The sequence below is a fragment of the Ambystoma mexicanum genome, chromosome 2q (genome assembly GCF_040938575.1).
Source record: "Ambystoma mexicanum isolate Mex_15411 chromosome 2q, UKY_AmexF1_1, whole genome shotgun sequence".
In the NCBI taxonomy this organism is placed as follows: Eukaryota; Metazoa; Chordata; class Amphibia; order Caudata; family Ambystomatidae; genus Ambystoma; species Ambystoma mexicanum.
In genome coordinates, this window is record NC_090924.1 from 1,348,153,661 (window position 1) to 1,348,175,364 (window position 21,704).

Sequence of the window (21,704 nt, forward strand, 5' to 3'; positions counted from 1 at the left end):
GCCACGCCCGCCTTCCAGATACGAGGCCCTCACATACCAGCGAAAGTGCCTTTTAGGCTCCAGCCTTCATCGCTCCCAACCAGGCCTACCCACATAATCCCCTCGGACTCCATCACCCGAGGATACAGTTTACACGGCACCGAATTCAGCCTTGCACCAAGTCTAAGCAGAGGGTTGGGCCCCACTTCTGGGGCATGTGCCCTCCTCTGGGAAAGCCTCAACCTATTGCCCGACCAGGTGCTCTCCCCTCCACTCCGCCCGAAGCCAAGACCCCCTCGTCAGCGGTCTTGCCCCACACACGCTCTCCGGAGCCTTTAGCACGGGCCGGCACTGATACCTCGGCCCCCTTGACACAGCATCGAGCCCACCAATGGAAATTGGCCTGTACGGGAGGTAGAGCCCCTGGACCCAGGGCGTGTGCCTCCTCCCACCAAAGAGCTCTCGATCCAAGGGACACCACTCTGTTGCCCCGCAACACAGCTCACATGCCTCCCATCAGACCAGGACAGAGGGTAGGGCCCCCGCGGCGTGTGCCTCTTCACATGCAAGTGCCCTATGAACATTAAAAGTAAACTTGCCAAATATGCCTATACCGCGCTGCCCCAGGCTCCTGAACCAAGAACAATAATGTTGCTAGAAGCCTCCGAAATGGGTGCAGCGGCTACCAAGGGAGACATCGCTGCCCTTCTAAGTGAAATCCGGAATATGGGGGCCAACCTTGGTGGTAAAATGGACAAGATGACCCAGAGGGTGGATAATATCGAGGAGAGGCTAGAGGGAGTCGAGAACAACCAAGCCTCAATCGATACCCTAGAAGCCCAAATGGAGCTCAGAATACGGAACATAGAGAAGAGGGAGGACGAGATTCGCCTTAAGTTAGACGATTTGGAAAATAGAGAAAGGAGGAACAACCTACTTTTTTTTGGAATTCCAGAGAGAGAAGGGAAGACAGAAGAAGAAGACCTCAAACAAACTATACATGATATTGTCAAAATCCTAGCGGCGGACGAGGCCATTGATGAACTCAAGATCGAGAGGATTCACAGAGCTGGTGGCCCCCCAGGTGGCCCGAGATCGGTCCTCGCCAGATTCCACAGATATCAGGACAGAACAAGAATACTCGCTAAAGCCAGGTCCGGAGGCACTCTCACCCTTGGAGGGGCCTAAATCACCATCTTCCAGGATCTATCATCGCTTACACTGGCCCTACGCCGTCTCGGTGGTCCCCTCACGCGATGGCTTAAAGGTCAAGGCACGAGATACAGATGGGGATATCCCTTTTCCCCTCGCGTTCGAACATGGTAGCAGGAAGATACTACTCCGCTCTGAAGAAGAAATCTGAGAATGCCTTGCAGACCTCCTTGTGCCGGCCCCGGGGGAGGGAACACAGGACGCCCCTGCACAGGAAAGATCGAGATGGGAACTTCAGGGCCCGAGAAGGAACTAGTAAAGGGATCCAGGAAGTACAGGCAACCCAACGACACGCAAGACAACAACTAGTGATATTGTGCGACCAAGTTCTGCATTCCGACAATGTTTGCTTCGAGAGTTCCTGCAAAGGACCTACTTATATTCTGGATCTCGGCACTCCCGTATCACTGGCTCCATCTCACGGCATGTGAACTGCTTGAACTGCAAACACAAGCTGCCAATGAACAAAGACTCCGGAAACCGCATGTATCATTACATATACTAGTTCACAGTATAAGTTGCTGTTGTTTAACATAATGTTTGTTACACAATTTTACATAAGGGGGTGTGGGGGCTCATAATGTTATGTTGATGATAGTAGTTGACGGGGCCGTGCGGCTACGACCATTGCTGGTGGTCTGACAGTAGACCAGCTGTTCACATCCAGTCCAACTCAGATGCCACCACAAACAGACACAAACCCTCATTGAAGGTCCGTAGAGCAACGAGACAAGACTGAGGGCAACGGGTATGATGTCCAATACCCTAAAGGGGAGGGCTGGGGGAGGGAGGCAGGGAATGGCACAGCCTCAGTTTTCCAGAGGTGCTTATTTGAACACTTCCTCTATGGCGACCTTCCGAGGCGAACGACACAACATGATGAGCGAACTCAGAGTGCATCTCTGACCGATGGACATGACAACCGAAGTGACAAGCATGGCACACTCAGAATTGGCACATTGAATGTAAAGGGACTAAATTCCCCCACCAAGAGATCGCTAGTCTACAGAGAGTTCAAGAGAGCACAACTTAACATCCTTTTTCTACAGGAGACCCGATATGCCAGGGGGAGAAAAGGAAGATCCTAGGTACCAAAGCTGGCATTGAATATTGGTGCTCCGGCCCTCTCAAGAAAGCCAGAGTCCGCATCTTAATCAACAGCGCAGTCCGGTTCGAACACCTCAAAACTTGGGCTGACGTAAGTGGTAGAGCGCTCGCCCTTGTTGGTCATATACAGGGCACCATTCTCACGCTCCCATCCATATACGCGCCCAACACTGGTCAGTCAAGGTCATCCAACAAACAGTCCCCAAGATCATGATCGAAGCAGAAGGCGAAGTGATCCTCGGAGGGGACTTAAATTTATGGATGGATCCAGATCTAGATAGACAAGCAGGCAACCCATTCGCAGCCCCCCCCCAGCTGGACCTGGTCATTCACAGGTCACGAACATGATGGAGGCCTACAACCTCGAGGATGCATGGAGACACATGAACCCGAATTCAACAGGCTTCACTTTCTACTCAGCACCACACACGACGTTCACCAGAATTGACTATATATACCTCACTCCACAACTCACCGAGGCTATGGCCGACTCCAAGATAATTCCTATAACATGGTCTGACTACGACATGGTCACAGCCACGGTTGACCGGATGGCCCTCCCCCAGAGGAGCTCTAAATGGCGATGCAATGAGACACTCCTCAAAGACCCGATTTTTCGAGACCAACTGGAGCAGGACATCACCCACTACTTTGAACTAAATAACACAGGCGGCACCTCTCTAAATACTGTGTGGGAAGCAGGTAAAGCCACCTGGAGAGGACTACTCATTAAGGAAGAGGCCACCAAAAAAAGAGAACGGCAACTCATAGAACACAGACTCCAAGAAGAAATTTCTCAACTCTATCTTATCGCTCGATCCTCAGCCACCGACAGACTACAAAACATAGAACAAGCTAACAAGAGGGAAGAACTACGGCAATTAGAAACTGATAACATCGTCCATAAACTCCAACGCCTCAAGCAGAAACAATATGAACATGGAGACAAGGCGGGTGCCCTACTAGCTGCAAGACTCCGAGGGCAACGCAAAGAGCGATGGGTATCAACAATACACAACAGTAAGACATCCCATGACCATCGTCCTCCCAATATCCCCGAAGTCTTCGCCGACTTCTACGAAAAGCTGTATTCCTCAGATGCTGCCCCACACCCAGAGGCGGTCAACAAATATATGGACAAGGTCTCCCTCCCGTCCCTCCCCCTGGATGTGGCACAAACCACAGATGCCCCGATCACAGGAGAGGAGATTGAAGAGGCGATCAAAAGACTTCCCGTGGGGAAAGCCCCCAATAACGATGGCTACACAGCAGGCTTCTATAAGACCTTCAAGAATGCACTCCTCCCATTCCTCATCGAGCTGTTTAATAATATACTTCAATCAGGCACTGCGCCGGACACCTTCTCAGAAGCATTAATAACTGTCATACCCAAGGAAGGCAGGGACCCCACCCTGTGCGCCTCCTACTGTCCAATTTCCCTCTTGAACATTGATGCAAAGATTTACACGAGAGTCCTTACCGCCTATGCGCGCCTTGAATCTCATATGCCAGCGATAATCCATAATGATCAGGTGGGGTTCATCCTTGGGAGGCAAGGTGCGGACTCTACCCGGAAGACCCTCCACCTCATACATGAGGCCAGGAAAATGCCAGACATGCCTGCATTATTTTCGATTGACGCTGAAAAGGCATTCGACAGAGTTGAGTGGCACTTCCTAGAAGCCACACTGGTGAAAATAGGCCTGAACCCGCTCTCCGACGAGGGATCAAAGCTGTCTACACGGCACCACGTGCCTCGGTAGCAGTAAACTCCCAATACTCGTGCTGGTTCCCCCTTAGCAGAGGAACGAGACAAGGATGCCCTCTCTCGGCTATTCTCTTCGTGCTCTCGCTCGAACCCCCTCACCCACACACTCCGAGCAGACCCCGATGTAGAGGGATTGCGAGTGAGTGGCAGAGAGTACAAACTGGCATTGTACGCAGATGACATCCTGCTTCACGTCCTGAACCCGATGTCCTCGATTCACCTGATAGAAGAATATGGTAAGCTTTCAGGCTTCAAAAAAAACAAATCCAAATCGATTCTCTTCCCACTCCACGAACCCTCCCCGGAACAACAGGCGGTCCTTGAAACCCTGGGACTAATCATCAGAGGTCCAACACTGAGATACCTGGGGATCAACCTACCAAGAGACCTCGAACATCTTTATGAGGTGAACTTACCTCAACTCCTCGATGCCCTCAAAGCGGACCTTGCAAAATGGAAACCTCTTACGATCTCTTGATGGGACGACTGAATGCCATCAAGATGGTGAGCCTCCCACGTCTCTTGTATCCCTTACAGGTTCTTCCCATCACAATCCCGGACCAATTCTTCAAACAAGTCAAGAAAGCCATATTAGATTTCCTTTGGAATGGGAAGAAACCTAGACTATCCTATGAAAACCTGATACTACCAAAAGAGCACGGGGGAGTCGGTCTACCGGACATAGAGCGATACTACCAGGCGACTCAGTTTAGGATCCCGATTCCTCATCTACGTGACAGAAGAGACCTGCAATGGATTCAACTAGACAACGACAACCTGACCCCCGTTACCCTCGCTGAGTGGCTATGGGTCCCAGACCAAAACTGACGAGAAGATTGCGCAACCACCCGATACTGGGGACGCTGTGGAACATATGGAAGGAAGGGAAGGGAACGTCTGGAGTCACCACATGGCCCTCTCCCCTGAGCCATCTCTGGTCTCCCGGGATCAGAGAATACATCCCTGAACACCCCAGATACCAAGCCTGTTTCGACGCGGGACTTGAGTAGGCCAGCTGTGGAGAAACAGGAAATTCATTCCAATTGCGGACCTTGAGGAAGCCCTCCAATTACACCCGATCCCGGTTTTTCTGTATCTCCGATTGAAAGGTGTATTGTCCAGGAAAGAATGGAAGACCAAAACACAGAGGGAGCTCACGCTCTTCGAAACAATTTTGGACACGACCACCACAAACAAAGGCCTAATGGCACGCATGTACAGCGCTCTGATCACAAAGGATCAACCCTCGAGTTCCCGCCTGAAAGAGAGATGGGAGAAAGACTTCGGTAGAGAATTTGACCAACAAGTCTGGGACAGAATTTGTGAAACTCCATCTAAAATGTCAATCGCAGCCCAATATAAGCTACACGCAACAAAGCTACTCCACAGATGGCAGTATGACCCACGCCGCCTCTCCAGAATGTTTCAGTCCTCCAGCCCCAGGTGCTGGCGTCAATGTGGCATGGATACTGATTATTGGCATATGTGGTGGGGCTGCCCCAAGGCCCGCATCTATTGGCAGGAAGTCCTGGGATGGATCAAACAGCTAGACGGCATAGAAAGCGAACTGTCCCCCCCCTTCTGATCCTCTTCGGTCTGGAAGAAGAGGACGATGAGCTGATCAGAGTCAGAGGACTAGTATCCCCCCTGCTATTGGCCGCTAGAGCGAACTTAATCAAATGGAAGTCTTTACACCACCCGACTAAAAAGGACTGGATACAAATTGCAACAAACATCTACATGGAAAAAATCACGGCGGCACTGCATAACAAGACCGCATGACACAAAGAAGCCTTGTGCGACTTCGCCAACTAATGCATTTCAAACGCAGTGACGAACGACCCAGCCCATCAGCAAAACCAAACGTCCTCCCCTGGCCTGGACAGGACGCCCCAGCGCAACCCGCCAATTTAACATGCCTGTCACAAATCTACACTGTGCAACCAGCGAACTCCAAACCGAACGTTGATCAGCGCCACACATGTCGCTCGCCACAAATCGCCATGACGAACGCCGATGAACCCGAAGTTGCATGTGCAAGGACAAGGGGTGGTTGGGAGGGGGGTATGGGATCAAAATGTTCCCCCACGAAGGAGAGACGAATAGTCGATGTTAAAAGTTGACGCAGGTGTTGAGGAAATCGTTTCCTGGTGCTACTATGTGAATGTAACATGTACCCACCTGTATGTCTGTTACTGACGTTTAAAATCAATACAAATCTAAATAAAAAAAAAAAAAGAAAATGTAGACACAAGATGGATTAAGAAACTAATACAATTTTCCTAATCTTGTGGTTTGACTTGGATCCTTTTGACTAAATTAAAAGTAAATATCAGCGCACTGTTGCACTCAGTGATATTTATTCACAATTTGTATAGGTTTAGGTATAAGAAATACATTTATTTTGGGATAAATTACCATAGTGGCTTAGGGAATAAAGACTGCTGAAGGCGGGAAGTTCGTCCCTGTTGTAGGAAGGGCAGGAGGAATCGTGAATAGATATAAAATAAAAAAGTAGAGTTGGCACGCAGGAGAAATTTCATGCAAAAAGAGGTTGGCAGGGGAGGAAGACGATGAACAATTGTGGGTGATGTGGTGGGTGGATGAGGTGGACAGTCGATGGAGAGGTTGATCAGTATCCCGTAAAGTCATTTGGGGTAGGCAGTCGGCAGGTTGGTGTTGGCCATGGGCCCGGCCATTTGGTTGTGAAGAGGTACTGTTTAACTATCCCCTTGGATGGTTTCATATTGTTTGAGATTATTTTTTAAAGTGAAGTAGTAAAAAGAAATTGCCCTTTAACACAATTCATACCAAATCCTTACATCCAAGACATAAAATTGATAAACATTTCAAAAAAAATATACAAAATCATCATTCATCATAAAAGCCACTTAAGAAGCAAGTTCTACAACATTTTCAAAAGTACATAAAACACTTTCCACAGAGCTACTTAAACATCACTAGTCCTACTTCATTCCCCGCACTTCGCCTATGCCAAAAGTCATCCGAATTCAGCCCTTCTATCTTATGGACAAATCAGCCCAAAGACTTCTGTCGAAGGTTTTCCAACCCCTGGCATTAGCGTTTGCTTTGTATCTTGTTCAAAGCATATTTTGCATACACCATTTGTCCCTGTTTGTTATGACGAACTTCGAGGGTCTCTTCTTTAGACAGTAAATTTGAATGAAATCTCGAAAATTGTTCTTGAAAAAAAACCATTAGGAAATTTCTCAAGAAACTTGAAGAATTCCCAATGGATTATTTAACTTAGAGAAGGTAGAATAGAGGCGATCATTTTGCAGCTTATTCATTGTTGCAATCTAATCCGTCTCATTATGCATTTTTACCCAGCATCAGTTCTCAGTTAAATCCAACTGTAATCTACCACATTGTTCCAGAATTAGTTCTGCCGCTGTTTTTACTGCTTTAACAAAGGTTCTGACTCATTGCTACTTTGAATTCTTCATACATATATTGGGGGAGACAACAGCCTACCAATTAATGATAGTACCCACCACCGAAACCAAGCCTTGATTGCCATTAAACCTAGCTCAAAAAGTATGGATGGCATATGGATTGAGGAGGGAAGATTTAACATCTTTTTCCATACTCCCACCTCCAATCGCTCCCATGCCAAAACGCAAGCCTGTGGCTTGATTTCCATGCCATATAAGAGGGACGGAATGACCTTTCCTTTATAGAAATTAATCAATGCTTTAATTAAAATTCTACAGTGCTTTCGATAAATCCTTCTCATCTGAAATAACAGTTGATCCATTTTCTTCTCTATTCTTATTTGGATCTTTCTCATCTACAAACCACTTGAAACCTATGCATGATATTTGATTTTTTTTTAATTAATCTTAACGTCATTAGTGCAAGACATAATTAAAAAGGGCAGCAAGAAGCCGCAGGAGGCTTACTGGTGTAGCATCTAATAAGACTGTTGTCTGCATAGGTCATCCAGTAGATCCCAATCCCTATAGGACTTATGAATGCAAATTCTTGCAATTTTTTGTAATTTTTTTATTGTGTATATAGTTTAATAAACAAACTTTAACACATTCTTAGATAAAAGTAATTTGAAAAGAAAATTATCACATACTCTATTCTTATACAGCAAGAGGCTATTACAGCAAAGAGAAGAAATTACTAAAAATAGAAAATGATTCCAAATATTAACAAATAGCAAAATTATATAAAAAGGATATCAGGCAACAGAATAGAGAACATTTGCATATCCTTAGTAAAATAACAATACAGAGCAATCATCTAACACGGTCCATTTGTAGTGATTGTAAAAATAAATTAATTAGGCATCAATCAAATCCCAAGGCGCAATTCACACATAAATGGATCCTATGTTCATCGCACAGCATATGAGGTATACTCAGATTTAGGAGCAAAGAATTCACTTAGTTCCTCCAATAGTCTCATGTCACTTTCAAATTTCTGTAGTTGCTTATTTACACATTTCCATACTTGTGTTATAGAGATGATCCTACTACGACTATTCCCAGACAAACAATTTAACCAGAAGTATTCATGGGTTATATCATCCAGATCTTTTACACATTTAGAGTAGTAATGAGCATAGATGGATTTCATCATTGGGCAATTTGTAAGCACATGTCTTGCTGTCTCTATTTCTAACTTATTACAGCAAAGTCTGCATGTTCTTTCATGAGCTGGCATTCCAGTCCATGCCCCTTTGACTCCTAAAACATCAAGACGGTTTGGACGGATGTTCATAAACAGCTTCTGCGTTATCAAGGATGGAAGGAGCTTTAGAAATTATTGTGGCTCCTTAAAGTTAAAAAACATCCTTGAGAAGTGGCTTTTTCGTGGCGGTTTACCCAGTCTTGCTTCTCAGCCGCATTTTTCAAGGATTTCAGCATTGCACCTTCACCATATTCCCACCTCAGTGTCCAGCATAGCTTCTTAAAAAAAAAAACTCATTCATTGTTTTGAATTTAGTCATTGCCGCTTTGGCGCTAGTCTCCAACGGCGAGCGAAGGATCGTAAGAAAGGAGTCTGGTGTAGAGAACATAATCTTAATATAGTGCTTTGCTCTATTCAGGTTAATCAGGGTAGAGAGGGAAAGAAGGCCCATCTCTAGCCTAATTGCCCTAGTAGGAGTGTAATTGTTTAGCCCCATTATTTTCTACCATAGCAACCCTTCAATTATATCTGCCCACTTAGATCAATCACAGTATGAAGCCTCAAGACCACAAATAAAGGCAGACACTAATTTCTGTCTGTAGATGGCACTTCTTGCAATATCTCACCCAAATCAGCCAGATATAAATTGAAGAGGCAGTGGGCAAAAATGCATCCCTGCTGCAATCCTCATGCAGTATTTACTGGACTAGACAGATTTCCTGCTTTGTCTAGTTTGATCAAAACCGGAGTGTTCTCATGCATGTACTAAATTATTGCTAATAAGGGAGGAGGTATTCCCTAAACGTATAGCTTCTGCCACAGACGGCCATGATGCACCGCATCAAAAGCTTCTGGAAAATCTCCCAAAGCTCCATACAAAGTGCCATCCGTTTTAGACCATAAGTTTGCTTGCATGGTATTCAATAACAAGCAATTTAGATTATAATTAGAATCTTTTTTTATAACACGCTTAATACAGAAGAGGTTTCTAAGTACGGACCCGGGATTCAAACCTGTGTTGCTCTGCGTCGTCTTGCTTCCAAATGAGCACGTTGCCACTGAGCTATACTACCCGTGCCCTAGAAATGAAGATAGGCTTCAGGAAGGGTATATTTGGAGCTTTGGTAGCATACCTTTTTGAGTCATCCATACTTCCAAGCTTTCCAGCACAAGTGCCGAAAAGATCTTACTATCGGTATCCAAAAGGGCGATCAGCCTATAATTCATAGAATCCGACTGATTGCCCCTCTTGTAAATAGGCACAATGATTGACAACTTCCACCGATCTAGCATGTATCAACAGAGCAGAATGGCCTTAAAGAGCAGAAATAGTATATGGAACTAGAACTGTTTATCTGCCTTTAGTATTTGATTTGTCAGGTCATTAGGACAAGCCACTCTGGAGCGACAATCCTTTGTAATTATTCAATCTATGTCCTCTTTTCCAAAATGAAGATCCCATATAGGGTATTCCCCAATTCTTCTGCGTTCCTTATCTGTATTTTCATATGTTTTTTCGGTGTTCTATCCATCTAGCTTCAGTAACAAAATTACTTTGCACATGAGTGAGATTTTGATTAATTGTTTATCAACATCAGGAATTATGGGTGTTTTTCTCTATAGACGTACCCAAAATTCTCCCCCCTTTTTAATCAAATAATTATCTTCATTAACACATATTCTTCTCAAAACCCAAAGTTGTTTTCTATGTAGCCTTTTCCTTTCCCATACTTCCTATTCAAATATAAGAATATGGTCCACCTTCAGACCCACTCCTCGGCATTTCAACAGATTTCCATTCCACAAAAACTCCCTAAAAATTCGAACATTGTCAGTTGGAAGGAGATTCCAATTGGGGACAGCTGAGATTACATTTTTCAATTCTATATTAAGTCTATCTCCACCTCCTCCAAACTTCATTATCCGATTTCCACCTGGGTTAACTATCAATCCTGTATGTTCTATTGATTGATGGAATTTGTTTACTAGGGCCATCATCGCGACTAGCACATTGTGTTCACTTAACTGTGTCTCAACCACTCTAAACATAGTACATATCTTCTGTTTGGGTCGAGAGAAGACCATATGATCTATTATTCTTCCATGTGGACCCCACTTTTATATCGCCTTGTATATTCCCATTAGCGAACACTCTTGAAAAAATTTGCTCCACCATTGCCCATTTTTAATTTGTTCTATAGTCCTGTGAGGTAAGAGGACGAAGTGCTGGAACCTCATGAGAAAGTTTAAAATGTTCGACCGGTTTAAAATAACATCCATTTATGGTTTTACTCCAAGTTCACCAAAAATCCTCTTTCCCTGCAGATCTTCAATTAGACTCTTATTTGGGCTTTATGAGGTCCATTGGCTAAGATTGTAGGAGTTTAAAGGCTGTTTAGATATAGTAGACATCCAGTCACTATAACCCCTTTAGGAATCTTTACCCATGTCCTCTTTTGGATGTCCTTCCTTGCCGAAGATCATCAGTCAGTCCTTATCAGGAGATGGCTCTGCCACATTTCCCTCTAAACTCACCGTCTGGGTACTCATTTATGGTCCTTTTTTCGGGAGCACTTATTTTTTTCCCTGTAAAAATTGTTCCAAGCGAAGCGAGCTGAGGGAAGCCATCCCTCGCGTCTCCCTCGCTTTCCCAATCCCACGTATCTGCTCAAACTTCACCTAAACTAGAGGTTGATTGAATGTCTCTACTCCTGGTTTGTGATGCACTGGATGCTATGCATTTCTCTTTACTTCTAGCATCTCCATCCCAATATAAAGTTTCTATCCTACACCTATCGGGTTTGGCAGCTAGATCTCCTACGTAGCTTTCTGTTGGTGTGTTCTTTTCCTGTTTTAAGGGCACTTTTTTCTTAAGTTAAAAGATTGGTTTGAGCGTTGAGGATTGGCTAAGGGAGACATCCTCTGGTCAGGAACTACTCCACTCAAATCTAATGGGCCCTTAAGTGTGTCGTTGGGCTCAGTTCGTGTTGAAACTTTATTCTTCTTGTCAGGCTGCAGATTAAGAGAATTTAGGGATTCGGCATCAACATAGATAACACTTATCGACTACGAGGAGGCTCCAGATCTTTCCACTTCTTCTCTGTAAAGTGTAAATCTCTGAGAAATGTTCTAGAATTGTTTCTGGTTTCATTCTTTCTGCCATTTTTACAATTTTGGTTATGCCTTTCTTGAATTCTTTCCACGGCACGACTGCAATTCCTTGGCACCTGGCTTGGGCCCCCGATCTTTGGCAGTGTGCTGTCGCAATTCCCGGGGTGCTTCTTTATTACATTTCTCCATCTCCCTCACCTTTTCACACCTTTTATTCTGCGTTTCCTTTCTTATAGCGTCTCTCACTGTCGCCACCTCACTTTGAGCTGATGCAGCAGGTAGAATCACTATGACACTATTTTGGTCTCTGTGAGAAGAAGGGTGCTCCAGCTCAAACTCATGCCCACCGTCTTGATTAAAATAAGAAGGAATTAACACTGAATTTCCCCTAATCGAATTACACATTGGTGTTTTGGTGTTTTGTGATGTTCCAGTATGCTTCTTCAATCTAGGAAAAGTAGACCTTGGGCACAAAGCCCAATAATTCAACATTTATTTTTTCATGTAATGTTAACGTGTGTGCCCTAACCTCATCTCTAATGTTGTACATTTCAAAGAATGCACAGAGTACTGTTTTGAAAGCCGAGATGGAGGGTGATGCGAATTTAATTCTCCCGTCTGCTTCTAGTAGTGTATGATGTGGCATTACTCTATCTCAGACTGGCGTTATGGCTTTGCAAATGACTGCTTAATGAAAGCAGTTCCGTTCGTGGTCCTAGGCATTCCTCTTGACGCATTGGTGAGATAGATCCATCTAGTATTCTATCATTCATATCCAGCTCTCCTTCAGCTGTTTTTGATCAGGCATCAGGTAGCCCATTTCAGCAGCAGCTTCAAGTAGGCTGCGATTGTTCATATTTGATCCATCTGCCATAAGAGTGGCTCACATCGGCAAACGTGTTCCAATTTCTGTGCCCGCTTTCAGAAAAGTCTGATCTTCTGTCCGGCTATGGGGTCGTATGGGTAATGGTCAAGTTCTAAGACTTGTCTCCCTGGGGACTGGTGCTAGACAGACCTGTGGCTCTCCTAATTTAGCTCTGAGCCGATTAACTGTAACCGCCTCAGAACAACCCTCATCACAAAGCCCCTCCAAGAACGCACCCATTCTAGTGGGGCCACTCTTTGTGGTCCTCGCATTGTCCTTATCCTTAACCGATGGGTGCTCCCCATTCGTTTCGCTATTTTGGTAATCAGCGTCCAACGATAATACCTACACTTCATTATTGACACTCACTGACGCAAAGTGACGTCTAAGCTGATTATTTACTTTAGTCATTGTTAACCAAGATGCCTTTCCACTCATCAATTAATATCAGCTGCTTAATCGCAGAGTCAATTAAGTGGTGGCAATAGGTTACAATAGGTTAAATTGTTGCGAGACAGGGATCGTTGAATGATGTTCTTTTCCAAATATATGTGACCCCTAATACAGTATGGGCTCACTGAACTGCACACTTCTTACGACGTTCGTTCAGCTACAGCATAACTACAATCACTGTGGACTCTTCACATGCACCAGGTGGGGCTTCGATGCACGGGCTCTCGCCACGAGCACCGGCACTTCCAAGCCACGTCACTTTTTAACCCCCCTCCCCCCCACCTTAACTATATGCACTGGCGAAAAGAATGCAGGAGCTACATTTTTACAATCAGCTGAATATCTACTGCTACAGTTCCCCCTCCAGCCCCCCACCCCCTCAGTATGCGCTGGGGGCTAGGGTGCGAGACACAAGAAGTTCTGATGTAGATAACGAGCCATCTCGTCCTTTTTGGCACTTCATTTTGTGCGATCCCTGCAAAGCACAGATTGTAAAAAACAGAAATCCAATCCTCGGGCTATGTGAGGGGGAAGGCTCCTTCCTTCTCACGGCCCGGGGGGTTGGATTTCTTTCAGTTTCCCGTTAGGGTGCTTAACGTACGCCGACACAAAACCGAAAGCAATTTCACCGAAAGAGAGAAGGCGAGTGCCCTTCTCTCTCGATCTCCGGCATTATTGAGCCGTAGAGATCGAGGGAGGTGTCATTGGAAAGAGGAGACTCTCCCTTTTCCAACAACAACTGAAGCATTGCTAGGCGCAGAGCGCTCGATCCACACCCAGCAATGCCAATAGACCACCAGGGATCTGTTGGTGACGTGGGGGGCTGCTTACTATGTAAGCGGCCCTCTCACCCCCCTGTACCCCCAAAGCATGGGGCTGCCGGTTTGGGCCCATCTGCCCCTAGGGAAGGGCCCAAACAAAAAAATGGGTAGATTTGGGTGTGGGTGGGATGGTCCACTGAAGGATTCACCAATGAAAGGAGGGTGCCCCTCTCATCCCACCCCAGGTGGATGGGGGCACCTCATGTAGCCCTCCCTGGGGGCAGATTCTTGCTCCTAGGAAGGGGCATCTGCACCCAGGGACGGCTACATGAGATGCCTCCCCATCATTTTGAAGGGGGGGGCACCAGAAAACGTGGGACAGGCCCGTCAATGGATGGGGCAGTAGGTTTTGAGCACCGTGGGGGCTAATCTGCCCCAAGGGAAGTTGGCAAAACAAAAAACAACTAGTAGGATTCATTTTAGGGGGCGCTGGAGGGCACCCTAAACAACCAGTGAATTTTGTAATTGAAAGGGGGGTGGCCCTCCCCCCCCCACCCAAAATGGAGGGGGGCATCTCATGCAGCCTTCCCTGGGGGCAGAATCTTGCCCCTATGTGGCCCCAGGGAGGGCTACATGAGATGCCCCTCCACCATTTGGCGTGGGGGGAGAGGGCCTGTACAAAACCTGACACAGGGCCTCCAAAGCATGGGGCAGTGCGTTTTGCCCACCTTGGGTGCAGATAGACACACTAATGTGCCCATCTGCCACACGGCAAAGGGGCAAAACAAAACAAAAAGAAGAAAACTTGTTTTTTCTGTTGGTGTTTTAGGAGATTGGGGGGTGCACTAGACACCAAGGATTATGATAAATGGAAGGAGGCTGGCTGCTTTGCAAGGAAAGCAAGTGCTGTGCTGGGTGTGGATCGCTGGATCTGCACCTAGCAATAGCACAGCACATTGGTGTGGCGCTTACTTCCTGTGCACAGTGTTCAGACAGGGGAAGTGAGCACCATAGTCAGTGGGCATTGTGCATTTTGAAGGAATTAATGTTGCGAGTACCCCCCGGTGCTCAGTAGAGGAAGTTGATGATGGGAGCATGGCAGTGTGGATTGGTTTTTGCTGGACTGACACCGATAATATATGGGTTTCTTTTCCGTTTACAGGTCTTATACAATTCTAGCTTCTCCTTTGTTATGCAAGTATGGCATTTGTATTTTTTCAACATTGTACATTATGCAGGGGGGGTGGATTGTTAGTAGGGTGGGAACTAGGGCTGGAGTGTTGGTGTGAGCAGGAGTAGTTGCTTGCGGGAGGTATTGTGGTGGCCTGGGACACACTTGCAGGGGCAGGCCACAAATTGCCCCAAAGACCAGTTGTACAGTGCTGTTCCCCTGGGAGGGCAGTTTTCCACTATGCCATCTGCACAATGTTTACTTAGTGGTGGGGGTTTCAATAAAAGAATCAGACCAAGGCAGGTTAAAAAGAACCAATGTTGCCAAAGACAAAATGGGACAAATAAGACAGCAATTGGTTGTGAAACACGTTGTCTATATGTAAAAGAAGTCATAAGAGAAACTGGCTTAAACCCACATTGCCAAAGCCAAAGAAGTATACAAGTGAGAGAACCAGTGTCAGCATTTGGTTATTGCAGAACTGGGGAAACAAGAGTGACAGGAGGGATGCCCTTCTGATAAATGATATTCAGGAGGAGTGGAGCATAACCTATATTGCGTATTGCAAACACAATAGTTTAACAAACAGCAGCAGTGCGGGTCTTGTTTTACCAGAAGAAATACTTAAAAATGAAGTTGTGAAGCAAGAGGCATTGCTGACTTGGTGGAAGATAAACTTTACCACAGAAGTACTTGTAGTTAGTAGTTTACTCTGTCCTGGCATGAGACTACACCAGAGCAGAGAACCTTATAGTTGTAGGCCTGGCAGGAGAGTGGACCAGGTTGAATTCATTGAAGTACTGTAGTGTGGTAAAATGGCTCGAAGAGGAAGTAGTGGAACCACTAAAAGGTTTTTGTGAGCTGGTAAAGAAGCATCCTGAAATTCATATTGCTGAAAGAAGTGTTATTTGAAGTGCTGCAGAAATAGCTAACATTGTTAAAACGAGTGTTCTTGCGAACAGTTGTAGAGGTATCTTGGCAAAGACATTGTTGTTGATCATAATGAACTATGAAACATCTTCTTCATGAGAAGTTGTTTTGAGTTCTTTGTCACAAATTGAAAGAGGAAAACCTTGTTGAAGAATTTTTAACTGTTTGTTTAATTCAAGTTGGAACTTTTTGTTGGCAAGTTGGAACTAATAACCTAAAGTGGAACTTGTGACAAGACCGGATTTGCTCATGCTTTCCTTATTGAACAGTTTTGGGCTGTTGGTTGAATTCAAGTTAGAACCTTTCCTTGACAAGGTGAAACCAAAAGACCTAAAGTGGAACGTTGTGACAAGACCGGATTTCCTTATCCTTTTGGAACTGTTGAATAGAATCCTGCTTGAATCTAGGGAAGGGGGACAGTTATTGAATTGTGAACATAACTGATATATTTGTTTTGTTTGAACTGCCATATATTAACTTATTGAGTTATTGCATGTACAAGTTTGAGGAACAGAAACCTTTTGTTAGAGGGTTTCCTTTAACTTATTTTAGGCAGGGGAATCCTCGTCAGGGTAGGTATAGTGAGGATTTTATCCAACCTTTTGAGTTAATAAAATGGCATCTTTTGAAAAATCTTCACAAAGTTGTCCGCCTCACATTTCTGACACCTCACATACCTAAGACGACAACTTTGGCCAAATACGTTGCAATTGTTGCATTTTAAAGCACATCTGATCAGTAACATAAGTTGGATTGTTTTGTAAGTCACTTGGAACGCGCAATGCCACAAAAGAATTGGTGCAAAACAGTCCTGTTGGCTAATCAAGCTATTGTCACAAATACAAAAGTATGAATTGCAAAGAAAAGAGTTTAATCCACAGGTGAACAGCCAACACGTGTTTCGACTTCAAACAGGTTGTTCTGAAGGGCTTGTATCAGGGTTACAGTAGCATACCAAGAAATGGTGTCGTCAGTAGAGAGGCACCAAGCTGTCTCTGTAGATGGCAGTTGTGAAGAGAAAAATGCTATAGGACTCTTGTCAGAAGTAGGCGACTGTATTAGCCAGCAATGTCATCACGAGGGATTAGCAAATCAATAAGAGTCCTGGGTCGATACTTCAAATAGTGTGAAAAAATGGTCATGCCTTAAGTGCCATCAAAAAAGGAACTTCGTACAGAATACAGGGGTTAGATCCCCAAACACAGGTCACGCTCGAGACTTCTACCTCTCAGTTGTGAGGCAGGCCCTTCGGTGAAGCAAACCCCAGCAGCAAGCTGGGTCGGGGGAGCTGGACATAGAAGAGCAATGAGAGGGCTGGGGGAGAGGGGAGGGGAGCATGCTCAATGACGTCAGCAACGAGCGTCGTGGGACACAGAGTACTGGTCGCGTAAGCTAGCTGGGCATTTGTCAGGATAAAACAGGATCCGAATGAGGTGCAAGCCTCCTTTTTATGGTGGCGTTCCTGCAATCCTCACCTTCAGGTTTCCAACCTACCACTCCCTGCATTTTGGGTAAAAGGAATGAAGGCGGGGTGCTAGGTGTTGCGATCAGAAGCAATGTTTTTTTTTTTGCAGCGCTTGTATGGAAATAGTGAAGAAAAAAAAAATCAAGGGCTCGAATATGGATTACATTTAGGAAGATAGTTTTGCTCCTAGGTGTGTACCAGTGCTCAGTACATGTGGAGTGAAGTTGCCAGGGGAGTGTTCGCTGCTGAGCCAGTATGGACGCAGGAGCCAGGGGAACTGGTCTTGTGTGGCCAGGCGAAATCCCGCTACCATGCGGCTCCCCAGTTTATCCACATCTTAATTAACTTAAAGGATGGGTAAACATTTGAAGTTGCAAGCTACTAGCCAGGCATAAAAAGTCTCGCCCCCTCAGTTTTCCACATGCACGCAGCACACCATTTCTTACTCGGCAACGGCTAGGCCTGAGCGCACATTTTGAGGCCCACTTTATGCAACTTAACAGCTTCTCAAATAATTCAATGAGCATAAAAAAAAGAAGTTTTGCCTTCCTGGCATTGCGCATGGATAGCAATTTAGCTCTTGAAAGAGTTATGCCGAGAGCAGTTTTAGGGGTTGTATGGGAGATACTGCCTAAATTCCAAACGGTAGGACCACTAGGCCTGGGCCTTCCCCACGTGACCAAATGATGTGATCCTGGGCAAGTCCCTGTCTTATTTAGCAAACATTGCAAAGTTGGAATAATGGGGAGGTGAGTCAGTTAACCACGTGCTACAGAAAAAGTCCCCTTCCTACATACTAGAACAGCCGACTGCAATGCTCCGATAACAATTCTGAACATTAACATATGACGCTGAATGTTGTTTTCTACCTTTTTCTCGCTCATATAAAAGTACATTCAAACCATAGTTCTTGCCATTTAGGGGTGTACTGGGAACCAAAAAAGGCCCTGGAAATCATTTTCAAAGAGTCCCCACACTAGACGTTTTCAGCAAGCTCAACCCTTTCCCTATGGGGACATTTGGAAATAAAGTATGTAACTACACAAACTGAAGAGGCCCAGGGTGCAGAGGCCCACTGGGAAAACTCCAGAGTTCCCAATAGGCCAGTAAAGCCCTGCTTATCAGAAAGACGGAAATACATTAGCCAATGTGTGTGTGCTGAAAAAAACAGGTGCATGTATACAAATAGACATTTGCTCCACTATTTGCGTTTTGCTTTGTCAACCCCACCGCAAACAAAAACTCCAGAGTGTAGGTTTTACATATCCCCTGCTCTTTTCTGCAACGTCTCTGTTTACTTTAAACATTGCCCACTCCCACCATATACAGAATGGAAAGCGATCCCCAATCGGGGTGAAGGGCTGCAAGCAGCCTCCTGGTCGGAAAGTGAAAACATGACATTCTTTAGGGCAGAAATTCACATTCTAGCTATGAAAAGGAAGCACATTGTCTGATCTCTGGCTAAAATGCATGTTTGATTTAACAGGCAGACACCCCAACACATTTCCAATCACACATTTGAAATCACGATCTACCTCACCTAAACTGAACTGGTTGCAGTTTTCATGTTTGTAGTAGTCGCGGCCTTGTTGACCAGTGACTTTATTTTCCATGTTACACATTTTGAACCTTGTGCCTTATCTTGCCATCATTATCTGCAGATTTGATGGATGGGCGGCACTGGCCAGAAAGGCACCATCTTTCCTCACAAGCTTTTACTTTTACTTTAATTAATTTATAGAGCGCAACCATAAACCCTTAGGTGTGAGGGCGCGTTCAAGACAATACTCATGGCACAAAAAAAACAGATAAGCGCAGACGAGAAGGAAAGTCAAGAAAGACAGGCAGGCACCAGAGTCTGATTATTTAGCGAAACAATCATGTTTTAAACTCCTTTTTGAACACAGCCAGGAATTGATGGGTTCTCAGAGTGATAGGTAATGCGTTCCATAAGGAGGCCGGGGCATACCGAAGAATGCTCCTCCCTGCACCTTCTTAGTCTTAGATCTTGGCAGAAATAATAGCTTCCTATTGCTAGATCTCAGGTTTCTATGGTAAAGTTTTTCCTTTAGCATCCTTTCGGCTGGACTTCCTGGTGGAGCGGCATTAAGGCATTGAAGTCTGGGCACTTCCTGGATTCCGTGCCCTTTAACATCCTGACTAGGAAACAATCGGCAAATACAGCCACTAGGTGGATACAGGTCTGCCTACAATGAACCTCTATGGAGACCGCTGCTTTTTACCTGCCTACAATGAATCTCTATGGAGTCCGCTGCTTTTTACCTGCCTACAATGAATCTCTATGGAGTCCGCTGCTTTTTACCCGCCTACAATGAATCTCTATGGAGTCCGCCTGCTTTTTACCCTTCTATACCAGAACGTGGGGGCGGGGATGCTGGTGGCTTTCTCTACAATAGCACATTTTCTTTTTTCTGTCCATCACCAGGCAGACCAAAAATGAGCCTGAAAGTCGATTAACGCCCTACCAAACACTGAATTGTAACAGTAAAAAAATAAAATTAAAAAAACAACTTGGACGTTCATGTTGAAAAATAAATAAAAAATGTCCTGGTTAAAACTCAACAATAAAAAAAACGTGAAATGTGTGCCCCCTAAAATGCCCACCTGGGATCACCAAACGTGCATCACCTGCCCAAACAAGGGGCGTATTGCCATTCTCGCCTACATGGACCTTCTCCTTCAGCAGTTTGTCATACTGTGGGTGGGCCCTCGGGGGCCCAGCCTGCGTTTGCACTCACCAGCTCCAGAGCCTTCAGGGCGAAGCGCGGCATCTCCGGGTGCTGCAACCACACGCAGGTGCGCTCCCCCTTTTCCTCTTTAGGGACCGTGGTGGCGGTGTACACGCCATTCCCCGCTTCGGCCATTATCGCCGAGGAGACGAGACCGAACACCCCCAATAAACACTCGTTTCAAGCAGCGACACACAGGTGTCAGTCAGGTCCGTCCGGGCGGTGCAGCGAGGGTGGCCGCTCCCGGGGGCCCTCGACGTCCTCCTCAGTGAAGTGCACACGGAAAGGCAGTTCCTCCAGTGCCACCCAGTCAGGACCGCAAAAGCGAAACCAAAAGTATAGTGCCAGCAGGGAAAGCACTGCGGGGCTGCTTACTTCCTCAGTGTACGCGGCAGTGTGTCACTGATGCACCCCCCGCAAAACTAGATGTGCACACTAGATGCTCCCCTCCCCGTTCAATTCCTGCTGCTTGCGAAGGAAAGATCTGTGGAGCCAAACAAAAGGAGGGGGGGTAAAGAGAAACTCGGTTACAATTCGCCTTTTATTTTTTTTACTGCAGAAAGACACCGCCCTCCTCGTTAGACATGGCCCAGATGACATCATTATATGCCAGAGGCCGAGCGGGTGCGGGGATACAGGCTGCAGCTCTCTAACCCGGCTCTGAATTGAGATTGAGTGTTTACGCTGCTCACTTCCTGTCGCAACAACAGGGCTTCCTCAAAAAAAGGTCATGTGATGCGCCGCCTCTGTGCTGGGCAACTGCTCTTACAAACAGCTTCTCTGTTGACTGACAACGTAGTCCCTATCTACACGTGTGACGAAAGGACTGCTGCTCGTCACAAATCCCGGTGGTTGGGGTCTACAACTGCACCCATTTTTGAAAAAAAACACCCTCTTTCCTTGCTTTCCACATTCATTCTAAACACCCCTTATTCCCGAAATCAAAGTCAGTAAAATCATTACAGTACCCTTATGATTGATAATGTCTTACACAGTGCTTTAAGTGGGCCGGCCAGCCTACGGGCGCATGTGCAAAGAAAATAAAGTGGCCATGCCCGGGATCGCTGTTGCGCGGCGGGAACCCAAAGCATCAACACCTATGTCCCATGTCTCCTTCCAAGTCCAGGGGGGGGCAAAGCCTGAACACGGGGGTCCTCGGGGCAAACCTCCAATATCACAGGATGCAGTTTTGTGCACCGCAGGTGTTAGGCGCTGTGATATGGTGCCTCAAAGACTTCACAGCCACAAGCTCTGCTCCGGCTCCCAAGTTTGGACTGCTTTTTGCTTGCAACCCCTCCTGTCTCAGCGACTTGTGACGTGCACCTGATTAGATTGTGCCTGTCTGGCTGCTAGGCAGCCTGGTAAATTCCTTGTGCACTGTGCAGTTCCTCTGTCTATTTCTCACCCCCTACCTCCCAAGTGCTCTCCATCTCCCCCTATCTACTCTCAGGGCTACTCTATCACCTACCT

At 45.9% G+C, this 21,704-nt stretch overlaps 1 protein-coding gene across 1 annotated transcript in view; it reads right to left on the bottom strand.

Moving 5' to 3' along the window:
- Nucleotides 1-20,751, bottom strand: part of CMTM6 (CKLF like MARVEL transmembrane domain containing 6) — a 223,653-nt gene extending 202,902 nt beyond the window's left edge. The window contains exon 1 of the mRNA XM_069648811.1: nt 20,244-20,751. Within this exon, the coding sequence (XP_069504912.1) occupies nt 20,244-20,369 (126 nt within the window). The 5' untranslated portion in view covers nt 20,370-20,751. The remainder of the gene's footprint in view (nt 1-20,243) is intronic.
- Between the last annotated feature and the right edge of the window lie 953 nt (nt 20,752-21,704).